The sequence below is a fragment of the Saccopteryx bilineata genome, chromosome 3, assembly GCF_036850765.1.
Source record: "Saccopteryx bilineata isolate mSacBil1 chromosome 3, mSacBil1_pri_phased_curated, whole genome shotgun sequence".
Lineage (NCBI taxonomy): Eukaryota > Metazoa > Chordata > Mammalia > Chiroptera > Emballonuridae > Saccopteryx > Saccopteryx bilineata.
The window spans coordinates 1,786,235-1,800,698 of NC_089492.1; the positions used below are offsets into that span (position 1 = coordinate 1,786,235).

At 62.1% G+C, this 14,464-nt stretch overlaps 1 protein-coding gene across 11 annotated transcripts in view; it reads left to right on the forward strand.

Moving 5' to 3' along the window:
- Nucleotides 1-14,464, forward strand: part of TSNARE1 (t-SNARE domain containing 1) — a 121,959-nt gene that overhangs the window by 45,471 nt on the left and 62,024 nt on the right. For 10 of the 11 annotated variants that reach the window (XM_066265563.1, XM_066265564.1, XM_066265566.1 and 7 more), the window contains 4 exons: nucleotides 6,270-6,347; nucleotides 9,202-9,271; nucleotides 12,842-12,932; nucleotides 14,164-14,238. In XM_066265563.1, coding sequence (XP_066121660.1) covers nucleotides 6,270-6,347; nucleotides 9,202-9,271; nucleotides 12,842-12,932; nucleotides 14,164-14,238 — 314 coding nt within the window. Of the gene's footprint in view, nucleotides 1-6,269; nucleotides 6,348-9,201; nucleotides 9,272-11,186; nucleotides 11,294-12,841; nucleotides 12,933-14,163; nucleotides 14,239-14,464 lie in introns of those variants that run through there. The other variant, XM_066265565.1, reaches the window with a different exon arrangement.

Sequence of the window (14,464 nt, forward strand, 5' to 3'; positions counted from 1 at the left end):
TTCTCTCTCCTGGGGGGTGTGCGGGATTCCTCTCGTTCTCTCTCCTGGGAGTTGTGCGGGATTCCTCTCGTTCTCTCTCCTGGGGTGTGTGCGGGATTTCTCTCGTTCTCTCTCCTGGGGGGGTGTGCGGGATTCCTCTCGTTCTGTCTCCTGGGGGGTGTGCGGGATTCCTCTCGTTCTCTCTCCTGGGGGGTGTGCGGGATTCCTCTCGTTCTCTCTCCTGGGGGGTGTGCGGGATTCCTCTCGTTCTCTCTCCTGGGGGGTGTGCGGGATTCCTCTCGTTCTCTCTCCTGGGGTGTGTGCGGGATTCCTCTCGTTCTCTCTCCTGGGGTGTGTGCGGGATTCCTCTCGTTCTCTCTCCGGGGGGGTGTGCGGGATTCCTCTCGTTCTCTCTCCTGGGGGGTGTACGGGATTCCTCTCCTTCTCTCTCCTGGGGTGTGTGCGGGATTCCTCTCGTTCTCTCTCCTGGGGGGTGTGCGGGATTCCTCTCGTTCTCTCTCCTGGGGGGTGTGCGGGATTCCTCTCGTTCTGTCTCCTGGGGGGTGTGTGGGATTCCTCTCGTTCTCTCTCCTGGGAGTTGTGCGGGATTCCTCTCATTCTCTCTCCTGGGGGGTGTGCGGGATTCCTCTCGTTCTCTCTCCGGGGGGGTGTACGGGATTCCTCTCGTTCTCTCTCCTGGGGGGTGTGAGGAATTCCTCTCATTCTCTCTCCTGAGGGGTGTGCGGGATTCCTCTCGTTCTCTCTCTCCTGGGGGGTGTGCCGTGTTCCTCTCGTTCTGTCTCCTGGGGTGTGTGTGGGATTCCTCTCGTTCTCTCTTCGGGGGGGTGTGCGGGATTCCTCTCGTTCTGCCTGCCCTCAGTGTTTTGCAGGGTTCACAAGGCAGCCACCTGAGCCTGGTGTTTTCACTGTGGGAAGAGTTGAAGCTTCAGTTTGTTTATGTGAGGCTGCTGCTGCTGCTTCCATTTCTTCTGGGGGGGGGGTCGCCTTGGTCCTTGCGTTTTCCAAGGAACTTGCCCTTCCATCGACATTGCTCATGATCATGTTGTGTGGTTTGTGTGCCTGTGGGCTCGGCCGTGAGAGCTGGCCGGTATGTGTCTCCTCTGCTCTGTTCCTGGTTAGTCTGACTGTAAGTCTATCAGTGATTGTGTCAGAAAACCAGGTTTGATCTCATTAACTTGTGCGTATCTAACTTCAATTTCTGCCTGGCGGTCTCTCCTCGTCCGCCTGCTTCGGGGTGGATCTGCTCTGCAGAGATCATAGACTCCAGGCCTTTCTCACCTGTGTTCCTCCGTGCACTACTTTGCCAACGCAAATTTGCACGTATTGTGTTTTCACCCAGCTAAAAGTATTTTCTGGCTGTCTTTGTGATTTTTTTTTTTTTTTTTTTTTTGCTAATGGTTATTTAGAAGTATGTTATTTAATTTGCAAGCGATTCTAGTTCTAGATGGCCTTCTGCTATTGATTTTCAGTGTAATTCTGAAGTAGGTGTCTTTGCTGAGATTCCCGCCGTCACGGGTGTGTGGAGACGGGCGTCCTGTCTGAAGTGCCGAGTAATCCAGTCTGTTCTGCGTGTGCGTGACGGGCGTGCGTGCCACTGTGGGGGGCGTCCTGTACGTGCCGCTCAGGCCGATCGAATCCCTGGTGTCCGAGTCCTCGCGTCCGTGGCTGTTAGCCGCCGAGATGCTGACCGCTCCCCTGCAGCTGTGGGTCTGTCTGTCTCTCTTTCCACGTCTGTGTTTCTGCTTCAGGCATTTCGGGGCTGTGCTAGGAGGGCGTGCACAGGTAAGAGTGTTAGTCTTCTGCATGCACTGACCCCTTTATCACTGTAAACTCGTCCCTTCTCTGTGCAGGCACGTGCTTGCTCTGAGTTCCGTCTGACACTGGTGTGGCCACTCTAGCTTTCTCGTGGCTACTGTTTCCACGACTTATTTCCCAGTCCTTCTACTTGTAAGTGCTGTCTGGTTTTATACATAAAGTGGGTTTCTGGTACCTGCTGTGCAGTGGAGTTGCCTTTGATCACATCTGACCCTCTCTGCTCTGGACTGGACAGGGCCCAGCGGGTCGCCCACCAGGACTTCGGGAGATGATGGAGACGGCCTGTCGCCTGCGTGGACCGGATCGGAGGACTCGGCCTGAGATCATTCCTCTTTACTGTACACACCAGGATTTTAGGTGTAAATCTCTCGTCTTGATATGTGCTGTCCATCTTTCCCTTTGTTCTCTTCCTTTTTCTCTTTTGGAGTTCTTGAACGCTCCTTAACATCCCGTTCACCTCTGTGGTTGGCCTGTGAGCTGTCCCTGTCTGTGTTGCTTTGCAGTTTACAACGTGGCGCTCTGGCTTTCCACTGCGAGCCTGCACAGAACCTGTCGCTCCGCGTGCAGTGTGCAGACCCGCCTCACCGGACTCCGCCTCCTCCCGCCCCGCGGAGGGTGTCATGCGTTCACTGCAGCCTGCCCTGGCGACGACGTGATGCTGTTGTCATAATCAGCTGTCTCTTAACTGGTCAGACGACTTCTTCCCTGGCCGCCGTCCTTCCTCCGTGCGGCCAAGTGTCTCCCCGTTGTGTCTTTCAACCTGATGGACATAGAAACGTTTCCAGTGGTGCGCCTCTGGCTGCTCAGATACTCTCAGCTTTTTTTTTTTTTTTTGGTCTAAAGTAAATATTTATCTTGCCTCTACTTTTGAAGTGTTTTTACAGTGGTTGCCGAGTGCTGGCTGCAGCTTCCCTGCGTCCGGCACCACTCGACGAAGCTGTCACAGCGTTGTCCTGCTTCCGCGGCCGCGGAGGGCCAGTTCCTTCCCGCACTTTGTGCCTCTGCACGGTGACGTGTGTTTTTCTCTGGGCCCCTCTAGAGTTTACCTGTGATCACAGCTTCTCTGCAGTTTGGAGGTAACGTGCTCTGGGCTGTAGATTTCTAGCATATATCCTGCTTGGGCCTTGGACCTCTGGGAGCTCTCAGTTTGTAATTGCATGACCTTTGATGCTCTCGGTTCTTATTTCTCAAGTCCTTCTTGTTTGTTTGCTTGGCCTGTGAGCCGGTTGCTGGATGTGCCCGAGGGGCCCGTGGGCGCTGTAGACTTTGTCATCTTTTCCTCTGTTCTCCTCTGTTTGGCCTCCGTGACTTGTCCTCAGGGTCACTGGCCCTTCATTTTCTGTGTCTAGCCTGCCGCTGACCGAGCAGTGGAGGCCCCGCCTCCGTGCTCCACTTCCTGTCTCCCGAGGCTCCTGGAGCTCTGGGCGCGCTTCCTGTCCCCACGTGGTGGGCGCCGTCCTTCCTGTCCCCACGTGGTGGGCGTGCGCCTGTGCCTACGTGGTGGGCGTCCTTCCTGTCCCCACGTGGTGGACTGCGCCTGTGCCTCCGCGGGCCCCTTTGTACCTTCTGTAAGGGCTCCTCTCTGAGTTCCGCCATCTCGTTTCTGGGTCAGGTGTTCTGTGGCTGGCCTGCTCTTGTGGTTTGAGGTCATGTTTCCTGGCTTCTTCATGTGTCCAGTACGTTATAGCTGTGGCCCCTGTGCTGGGCTTGATTGTTCTCCTTTGGAGAGAACTGGACTTTGTTCTAGGGGCATTTAAGTTGCCTGCAGGTCACTTTGGTCTTTTTGCGGCTTGCTGTAAAGATCTGATAGGCAGTCTGTAGAGTAGCCTGACCTGACCCAGATGCAGGTTCTCAGACCCGACCCTCTGCGGTCGCTGCTTGCTGCCCTGGGTGCTCAGTGAGGTCTGTGGATGGCTCGCAGGCTCTGGCCTCGGAGCCTTGGCATCTGCCCTCTGGCTGGAGACCAGACTGGATGTCTCGAGGCTGAGCCTCACCAGGTCCCCAGGGAGCTGTCCCTGCAGCTCTGGAGCCCTGCACAGCACGATGGCACGGTGTCATTCGGGGCTTTGACTAGTGCAGGTACCTGGTAAGCCACACCCCGCCTGGGTGCAGAGGTGCCCCTTGCCCTGGTGCACCTGCCCAGCCCCTGGGCACCGCAAGGCCCTGCTGTTTGCTTTGGAATATCATGTGCGTTGGGTCCTCCACGTGTGCTCTGCTGTCCGGCTGATGTCCTTGGTGCAAGGCTCACACCGTCCACCAGTGTCACATGTGGCTCCGCTGGTGGGTCCAGTGCGGGAGGGCCCCATGCCTGGCGTGCTGTCTGTGGTTGTGAGAATGAGGCCGCGGGGCATCTCACAGCTTCCTGTGCGTGCGTGTGTTTCTCGGGGTAAGTCCTGGGGTGGCATCGCCGGGCACGCGTCTGGTCTCCTCAGGGAAGTGGATCTTTCCGCAGTGGCCGTGCCCCAGACACTGTTCATACTCACCCAGCCGTGTTCCACTCGCCCCGTCATCCCAGGGTGGGGGGTCCACACGGGTCCGCAGTGGCCGCGCCCCAGACACTGTTCATACTCACCCAGCCATGTTCCACTCGCCCCGTCATCCCAGGGTGGGGGGATCCACACGGGTCCACAGTGGCCGTGCCCCAGACACTGTTCATACTCACCCAGCCGTGTTCCACTCGCCCTGTCATCCCAGGGTGGGGGGTCCACACGGGTCTGCAGTGGCCGTGCCCCAGACACTGTTCATACTCACCCAGCCGTGTTCCACTCGCCCTGTCATCCCAGGGTGGGGGGTCCACACGGGTCCCGCAGTGGCTGTGCCCCAGACACTGTTCATACTCACCCAGCCGTGTTCCACTCGCCCCGTCATCCCAGGGTGGGGGGTCCACACGGGTCTGCAGTGGCCGTGCCCCAGACACTGTTCATACTCACCCAGCCGTGTTCCACTCGCCCCGTCATCCCAGGGTGGGGGGTCCACACGGGTCTGCAGTGGCCGTGCCCCAGACACTGTTCATACTCACCCAGCCGTGTTCCACTCCCCGTCATCCCAGGGTGGGGGGTCCACACGGGTCCCGCAGTGGCTGTGCCCCAGACACTGTTCATACTCACCCAGCCGTGTTCCACTCGCCCCGTCATCCCAGGGTGGGGGGTCCACACGGGTCCACAGTGGCCGTGCCCCAGACACTGTTCATACTCACCCAGCCGTGTTCCACTCGCCCTGTCATCCCAGGGTGGGGGGTCCACACGGGTCCACAGTGGCCACGCCCCAGACACTGTTCATACTCACCCAGCTGTGTTCCACTCGCCCTGTCATCCCAGGGTGGGGGGTCCACACGGGTCCCGCAGTGGCTGTGCCCCAGACACTGTTCATACTCACCCAGCCGTGTTCCACTCGCCCTGTCATCCCAGGGTAGGGGGTCCACACGGGTCCCGCAGTGGCTGTGCCCCAGACACTGTTCATACTCACCCAGCCGTGTTCCACTCGCCCCGTCATCCCAGGGTGGGGGGTCCACACGGGTCTGCAGTGGCCGTGCCCCAGACACTGTTCATACTCACCCAGCCGTGTTCCACTCCCCGTCATCCCAGGGTGGGGGGTCCACACGGGTCCCGCAGTGGCTGTGCCCCAGACACTGTTCATACTCACCCAGCCGTGTTCCACTCGTCCCGTCATCCCAGGGTGGCGGGGTCCACACGGGTTCGGAGTGGTGTTTTGAATTGGGACAAAATTCACACAATGTAAAACTCGCCATTCTAACCATTCTAGTGTATAATTGGGTGGTTTTTAGCACACTCACAGTGGTGTACAGTCATCGCTGTTTTCTGACTCCAGAACACTTTGTCACCCCTGAAACAAACCCCACACACATGAGCGGTCACCCCCACGCCCTCCTCCCAGCCCCTCGTGACCTTGGTCTGCTTTCTGTCCCGAGGACTTTCTCCGTGGGTCTAGACGCTTTGTGTGAATGGCGTCTGGCAACAGGTAGCCTCCGTGTCAGGCCTCTCTCACCGGCCAGATGTTTTCGAGGCTCAGGGCGCTGAGGCAGGGTCCGTGCCGGTCCCTTTCCGTGTCTGAGTAATGCTCTGTGGTCGGCACTGGCCTCAGCTCTTCGTCACTGATGGACACGACTGTGTCTGCTTTGTGATGGGGGTGAACACGCATGTGCAGGTTCTGTGGGGACCGGGGCTCTCGTTTCTCTGGAGTGTGCCTGGCAGTGGGGTGGCCTGGGCAGATGGTACCCGCTGCTGGGCCTTTCTGAGGAGCTGCCCTGTTTGCTGTTCTCTCTTTCCTGTGGCTTCTGGGTGCTGCTTGGGCAAATGGGCTCCATCTCCATCTCTGATGCTCTGGCCCACCCGAGGGGGCCGTCCAGGAAGGGGGTGACTGTGGCCGCCCAGCTCTGGAGTGGCCCCAGGACTCTGTGGTGCTGGGCCCCATGTTCTCTCCTCCCTGTCCTGCAGCCACCCAGGTGGACCCAAGTGACCTGCAGGAGCTGGTCCAGGAGGCGTCAGCCGGTGTCTTCCGCATCAACGCCAGTGGTGAGTCTGCCCATCCTGATCAGCTGCTCGGGGTTGGGGTGACAGCGTGGTGGCTGTGCCTATGGTCTGCCCCCAGCTAGATCGCCATGCAGCCCTGCTGAGCTGTCTCAGGACAGGGGTACAGTGTCCCCAGCTAGATCGCCATGCAGCCCTGCTGAGCTGTCTCAGGACGGGGGTGCAGTGTCCCCAGCTAGATCGCCATGCAGCCCTGCTGAGCTGTCTCAGGACAGGGGTGCAGTGTCCCCAGCTAGACCGCCATGCAACCCTGCTGAGCTGTTTCAGGACGGGGGTGCAGTGCCCCCAGCTAGACCGCCATGTAGCCCCGCTGAGCTGGTTCAGGACGGGGGTGCAGTGTCCCCAGCTAGACCGCCATGTAGCCCTGCTGAGCTGTCTCAGGACGGGGGTGCAGTGTCCCCAGCTAGACCGCCATGCAGCCCTGCTGAGCTGTCTCAGGACAGGGGTGCAGTGTCCCCAGCTAGACCGCCATGTAGCCCTGCTGAGCTGTCTCAGGACGGGGGTGCAGTGCCCCCAGCTAGATCGCCATGCAGCCCTGCTGAGCTGTCTCAGGACAGGGGTGCAGTGTCCCCAGCTAGACCGCCATGCAACCCTGCTGAGCTGTTTCAGGACGGGGGTGCAGTGTCCCCAGCTAGACCGCCATGTAGCCCTGCTGAGCTGTCTCAGGACGGGGGTGCAGTGTCCCCAGCTAGACCGCCATGCAGCCCCGCTGAGCTGTCTCAGGATGGGGGTGCAGTGTCCCCAGCTAGACCACCATGTAGCCCTGCTGAGCTGTCTCAGGATGGGGGTGCAGTGTCCCCAGCTAGACCGCCATGCAGCCCCGCTGAGCTGTCTCAGGACGGGGTGCAGTGTCCCCAGCTAGACCGCCATGTAGCCCTGCTGAGCTGGTTCAGGACGGGGTGCAGTGTCCCCAGCTAGACCGCCATGCAGCCCTGCTGAGCTGTCTCAGGACAGGGGTGCAGTGTCCCCAGCTAGACCGCCATGCAGCCCTGCTGAGCTGTCTCAGGACAGGGGTACAGTGCCCCCAGCTAGATCGCCATGCAGCCCTGCTGAGCTGTCTCAGGACAGGGGTACAGTGTCCCCAGCTAGACCGCCATGCAACCCTGCTGAGCTGTTTCAGGACAGGGGTACAGTGCCCCCAGCTAGATCGCCATGCAGCCCTGCTGAGCTGTCTCAGGACAGGGGTGCAGTGTCCCCAGCTAGACCGCCATGCAACCCTGCTGAGCTGTTTCAGGACGGGGGTGCAGTGTCCCCAGCTAGACCGCCATGCAACCCTGCTGAGCTGTTTCAGGACGGGGGTGCAGTGTCCCCAGCTAGACCGCCATGTAGCCCTGCTGAGCTGTCTCAGGACGGGGGTGCAGTGTCCCCAGCTAGACCGCCATGCAGCCCCGCTGAGCTGTCTCAGGATGGGGGTGCAGTGTCCCCAGCTAGACCACCATGTAGCCCTGCTGAGCTGTCTCAGGATGGGGGTGCAGTGTCCCCAGCTAGACCACCATGCAGCCCCGCTGAGCTGTCTCAGGACGGGGTGCAGTGTCCCCAGCTAGACCGCCATGTAGCCCTGCTGAGCTGGTTCAGGACGGGGTGCAGTGTCCCCAGCTAGACCGCCATGCAGCCCTGCTGAGCTGTCTCAGGACAGGGGTGCAGTGTCCCCAGCTAGACCGCCATGCAGCCCTGCTGAGCTGTCTCAGGACAGGGGTACAGTGTCCCCAGCTAGACCGCCATGTAGCCCCGCTGAGCTGGTTCAGGACGGGGTGCAGTGTCCCCAGCTAGACCGCCATGCAGCCCTGCTGAGCTGTCTCAGGACGGGGTGCAGTGCCCCCAGCTAGACCGCCATGTAGCCCCGCTGAGCTGTCTCAGGATGGGGGTGCAGTGTCCCCAGCTAGACCGCCATGTAGCCCTGCTGAGCTGTCTCAGGACGGGGGTGCAGTGTCCCCAGCTAGACCGCCATGTAGCCCTGCTGAGCTGTCTCAGGACGGGGGTGCAGTGCCCCCAGCTAGACCGCCATGTAGCCCCGCTGAGCTGTCTCAGGACGGGGTGCAGTGTCCCCAGCTAGACCGCCATGTAGCCCCGCTGAGCTGTCTCAGGACAGGGGTGCAGTGTCCCCAGCTAGACCGCCATGTAGCCCTGCTGAGCTGTCTCAGGACAGGGGTGCAGTGTCCCCAGCTAGACCGCCATGTAGCCCTGCTGAGCTGTCTCAGGACGGGGGTGCAGGTGGTCGGCTCAGTGCGCCCCCGCGGTGCTGACTCCTGCAGTGGGAGCTTCCCTTAGCTCCACGCCCTCCTTGTCGCCTGCCCTGGGTCCCGTGTGATCTGGATGAGTCCCCATGGGGAAGGAGCACTCCGAGCCCCCCTCAGGCTGGCTGATGGGTCACTGAGGCTGGGGGTCAGATGAGAGTCATAGTCCCCAAGGCCAGCTCCTTCAGACCTGGGGCTATGAGGATAAGGAGGCTCAGTGCACCTTGTGGGGAGGGGGTGTTTGCCCTGAGCCCTGAGCTCATTCACATCCTGGGTGAGAAAGTGGGGAGAGGAGAGAAGCCCCCCCCAGGCTGCGGCAGGGCCCACGCAGAAGGCACCCAGGAGCCCCTGAGCCCCGTGTGGGCCTGGGGCCTGTTCTAGGTCACCTGGGGCTCTGCCGCAGATGTGACCAGCTGAGTGGGGGCCGTGCTGTGAGCCCTGGTGTCCTGGCAGGTGCGTGGTCACTGGGATGGTCTCCCAGGGCCCGGCCACCGTGTCCTTGGGCCCCGTTTCTGCTGTAGTTGGGTGAGGCATGCACGCTGGACTCTGCTCTTCGCCTGGTGGAGGGACTTGTGCGTCTCACTCCTGCCCCCTTCTTTCCACAGTGGCCTCCTTGGAGCAGAGCCTCCGGTCCCTGGGAAGGGCGAGCGACACGCAGGAGCTGCGGGACCGCCTGTGAGTGTGTGCCCGTGTGCAATGCCTGTGAGTGTGTGCCCGTGTGCAGTGCCTGTGAGTGTGTGCCCGTGTGTGTGTGCTTGTGAGTGTGTGCCGTGTGCAGTGCCTGTGAGTGTGTGCCTGTGTGCAGTGCCTGTGAGTGTGTGCCCGTGTGTGTGTGCCTGTGAGTGTGTGCCCGTGTGCAGTGCCTGTGAGTGTGTGCCCGTGTGTGTGTGCCTGTGAGTGTGTGCCCGTGTGTGTGTGCCCGTGTGTGTGTGCCTGTGAGTGTGTGCCCGTGTGCAGTGCCCTTCGCGCGCTTGCATGCCGGGCTGGCCACATGCCAGCCTGGCCGCCACCTAGACCACACCCGAGGGCCAGCCGGCTCGAGCTTGTGCCTGAGGCTGGGCCCGTGCGTGGGCACACAGGTGTGCCATGCTCCCACAGGGAAGCCTGGCTGTGTCTGCTGTGCCATGTGTCCACTTGCACACTGTCCCTCACCAGCTGTGCCCAGCATGTCTGCCATCCTCCAGAGCTCGCCGGTGGGGTCCAGACACTTGTGAACGCACCCCACTTGTGGAAGCAAGGTGTGAGCCAGTTGTGCCATGTGTGCAGTGGGTTACAGGTGGTGAGCACAGAGAGGCTGGGGGGCGGGGCCTAAGGTTTGACTCTGCCCCTGTGGGGGTCCCACTGGGCATTCCTGTCGAGAACCCAGAGGTCTGCCCTGGGTCGGGCCAGTGCGGCAGCCGGGCGGAGGCTCAGCTGCTGACAGGAGGGCTCCTAGGGGTCTGGGTCCCAGGGAGGAGAAAAGACGTCTCTGCAGTGAGCCCGCCTTGCTGGCTGGTGTGGGGCAGGGGACAGCTACAGAGGACCTTTTATAAACTTTATGTGCATTTCTGTTTTAATTATTATTTTTATTTCTTTTTAAAAAAGTATGTGTTGTTTTCTGATTATGAAGGTAACTTGCTCGTGGTAGAAAATGTGGACACACGGTGTCTGAGCAGCAGTGTTGACGTGTTGGTGTTTTCCTGCCAGTGCGTCTCCAGTCCACACGCGGTTTGCAGACTGGGTTTCAGTGAGTCACATTCTGGCTCCTGTGTTTGCACTGAGGACTGTGGGGTGTGCCTGCCCTCACCACACACTGAAACATGGCGCTGAGCTGCGGAAAACTGAAGCCAGGATGGGGGTGTTCTCCGGGGTGCAGAGGCCGCTTCCCAGAGCTCGGGCAGGTGTCTGCCTGTCATCTCCCCCACAGGGCCTTGGGGTGCTGTGGAGAATTGACTGTAGCCCAGCTCTCTTCCTGGGGGAGACCTGGGGGTGCTGTGGAGAATTGACTGTAGCTCAGCTCTCTTCCTGGGGGAGACCTGGGGGTGCTGTGGAGAATTGACTGTAGCCCAGCTCTCTTCCTGGGGGAGACCTGGGGGTGCTGTGGAGAATTGACTGTAGCCCAGCTCTCTTCCTGGGGGAGACCTGGGGGTGCTGTGGAGAATTGACTGTAGCCCAGCTCTCTTCCTGGGGGAGACCTGGGGGTGCTGTGGAGAATTGGCGTGTAGCCCAGCTCTTTCCTGGGGGAGACCTTCCAGCAGCCCCAGGGCTGGGCTCCCAGCCTCGAGGGTCGGACGCGGCAGGTGCTGGGGAGGCCCGTGTGGCTCCTGGGACTCCATAGCTGGCACGCTCAGAGCCTGGGGACTCCACAGCTGGGGCCGGAGCACTGGTGGTTTCTTCCCTCACGACCGCAGTGCTGACACTGACCTCCGCTGGGTGCCCCCAGGGTGTGCCCTGGAGCACCTGCACCCCGTGCTGGTGGACTCGGGCTTCCCGGCAGCACCCGGCCTCACAGTGGCGGACGTCTTGCTCGTCAGCTCGGCTGCAGCGCCGGGCTCCTGCTGGGGATGCGGTGGTGGTGTGCTCTGTGGCAGTGCCACTCCAACCTCCTGTGGTCAGAGCGGTCTGACCTGGCCACATTGGAAGGGAGAAGTGTCAGGATTCTGTGGCCATTTGAAAAGGCCAGGTGCCCCAAAGCAGCAGCAGCAGCGGCAGGCGGGAGTGTCTGAGGTGCCAGGAGGAGGGGTTCGTGGCCGAGTGAGGTGGGTGGGCCTGACACGTGGGGCCGCAGGCCTTGGGGGTGGTACGGGTTTTATTCCCAGAGCAACAGGAAGCTGGTGGAAGGCTCTAGAAGGCAGTGCTCTGCTGGATGGCACTAGAGCCACATCCGAGTCGGGCCGGGGTTCTAGAGGAGCCCTGGGGTGACTGCACAGTGGTCAGTCTGCACCCTGCTCCCACCACCCCGCTCACCCGTGCTCACAGCCCCACCGCGTCCTGCGGGGAGACACCACGGGTCCTCATGGAAGCCCTGGGGTGACTGCACAGTGGTCAGTCTGCACCCTGCTCCCACCACCCCGCTCACCCGTGCTCACAGCCCCACCGCGTCCTGCGGGGAGACACCACGGGTCCTCATGGAAACCCGTGGAGGTGGGGAAGCGCTGGCCTGGCCTCGTCTGCCTCCTCCTCAGACTGCCACACAGTGACTGCCCCCCCCGTGTGCTGTGATCATGTGCTCTGTGACGCGGGGGTTGGGGACCTAGGCTGTCCGTACCTCGGGCATCCACTTGTCAGCTGTGTGCGTTGCATGTGGGGCCCTGCAGGGAGCAGGGGGCATCAGGTGCAGCTTGCAGGGTCAGGATGGCTCTCTGGTGTCTGCCGGGGCGGAAGCCAGGGCCGGGTCCTTCTCTTGCCCAGTGCGTGCACCTGCAGGAGGCCTGAGGACAGGGTGTGCCCCTGGGGTCACTCAGTCCCGGGGGTAGGGGTCAGTTGCAAGTAGGTGAGGGGCTGGTCTCCCAGTTCCCTTGGGTCACAAACTGTGTGGTTGAGAGAGACCCTGGGCCCTGCTGCCCATGTTCTGGGTCTGGAGGTGGGGGTCTCACCTGAGGCCTTCGGGGCCAGCCAGGTGGGTCCAGGGTCCTGACGAGTGTCCACCTCCAGGGGCCTTTCCACAGGGGAACTGACTCGGGGGCTGCTGGGGGGTGCGGCACTGACCCGGGGGACTAGCAGCTATCTGTGGGGCCTGCGGTGGCCACGGTGGGGCGAGGGTCCTGGCGATGGTGGGTGGGTGCAGGGGCTTCCCCGACCTGGAGTCACTGGGCCTTTCTCTCCTTTCCCCACCCGGCCCTCCACGTTCTACTGCCCATGTCTGTCTGTCCATCCTCTGGGCTGACTCTGGTCTCCATCCTCTGCCCTTGACTGCTCTTCCCCTTGCCCTCCTCTGGGGTCTCCCCCCGCCCCGTCTCTCCCCGTGGGGTCTCCCCCCGCCCCGTCTCTCCCCGTGGGGTCTCCCCCCGCCCCGTCTCTCCCCGTGGGGTCTCCCCCCGCCCCGTCTCTCCCCGTGGGGTCTCCCCCCGCCCCGTCTCTCCCTCTGGGGTCTCCCCCCCGCCCCGTCTCTCCCCGTGGGGTCTCCTCCCGCCCCGTCTCTCCCTCTGGGGTCTCCCCCCGCCCCGTCTCTCCCCGTGGGGTCTCCCCCCGCCCCGTCTCTCCCTCTGGGGTCACCTCTCACCCTGCCCCGCCTGTCCCCCCGCCCCCCCACCCCGCCCGCCGCAGGCACAGGGCGCAGCAGGAGACCAACCTCACGGTGGCCGCCAGCACCAGCACCATGAGGCAGATCTCGGAGCTGCTGTGTGGCCGCTCTCGGGTACGTCACCCTGGAGGCCGGCCGGTGGGGACAGGAGGCCAGCGGGCCCCCTCTGTGGCTGGGTGGGGACACATGGTGCAGGGGTCGGCGTGTCAGGTGTGAGCTCAGGATGGCCGGCACATGTGGTGCCGGTTAGAAGGGCCTCACCTGGATCGTGACCCAGGCTGCCCATGCACGGGGCTGCAGCCGCATGGGGACCGTTGGGTCCTCACACCGCCCAGCGCCTTGGGAAGCGCTGATGCACCTGCAGCTCTTTCCTGCCGTGGGCTCACAAGGTGGTGCAGCGGTGAGGGGCGGGGTCAGGCTGTGACCTGAGACATGTGGTCTGGGAATGACAGGGGTGCTGGGGGCAGGAGGGGACTTGGGGCTCCTACACGCATCTTGGTTAGAGGGTCTTGAGGCCAGTGTGGCTTTGTCTGTGCTGGTGCCGTGCAGAGAGAGACGCAGGTAGGGCTCCCGGGACCTGGTGCTGCTCACAGCCGACCAGACCGGGCGGTGTTGGGCCCCAGGGCTGGCTTGGTCAGTCCTGTGTTTGGCAGTAGGTCTGGGGAGCCTGCTCTGTGCCAGGCATAGTTCTGGCTGCCGACCGGAGGGGCCAGACCAGGCAGGTGAGCCCCCCCTTGGCGGGAGGCCTGAGGTCCTATGTGATGGCTGAGATTTTGGAGGTGGGAGGCGTGGCCTTATGGCTGCAGTCCTGCCGCTGGTGCTGAGAAGAAGCCTTGAGGTTAGGTGTGGGGGCCTGTGGTCAGCAGCCTGGCTTCAGGCCTGGCTCCACAGGCTCAGTAGCCTCGAGTGGCCACTTAGCGCTCAGAGCTGAGGTCTCCAGAGCTGTCAGACAGGTCCTTACTTCTCTCCTGTGCACCTTGTGTAGGACCCAGACAGGCCTGTAGCGTTTGAGCTGTGCTGGCTCTGTAGTCAGTGTTGGAGACGCGTGTGGTGGTTGGGTGGCGGCCGTGTCCACGGTGGTTGGGTGGTGGCGTGTCTGTGGGGAAGCTGGCTGTGCCCTGGAGCCCTTGCTGGCACTGAAGGATGGAGGGGACAGCACTGGGAAGGTGACTTCGAGGGGGATGAGCTCGATTCTCATGGCAGAGGCGTGAAGGTGGCGGAGAGGCTGGTGGATGGAGAGGGCGTGGTGCTGCATGAGGGCGCGGGGAGTGGGGGTCCTGCGGCCCCGGGCTGCAGGGCTGTAGAGGCCGCCCGGGCGCCTGCGTGAGACGTGCTCCCCCTGCAGCAGGAGCGCCTGCAGGTGGACCGCCTGAGGACGCAGCTCTCCGACGCCATCCAGCGCTACGGGGTGGTGCAGAAGGTGAGGCCCTGCCGGTCGCGGGTGCTGTGGGCTGGTGACCTTGCTCCTTGGGCGTCCACTCTGGCTGTCTTGTCCCTGGGTTGGGCTAGTATGGTCCCCTCCCCCACACGTCCCCACACTCCCCACAGCCGAAGGGAAGGGCCAGCCTTGTGGACGTTCAACAGTTACTAGGATCCAGCTGGTGTGACCACAGGCTGTATGCAGGGAGGGTAGTGATCTAGTGGCA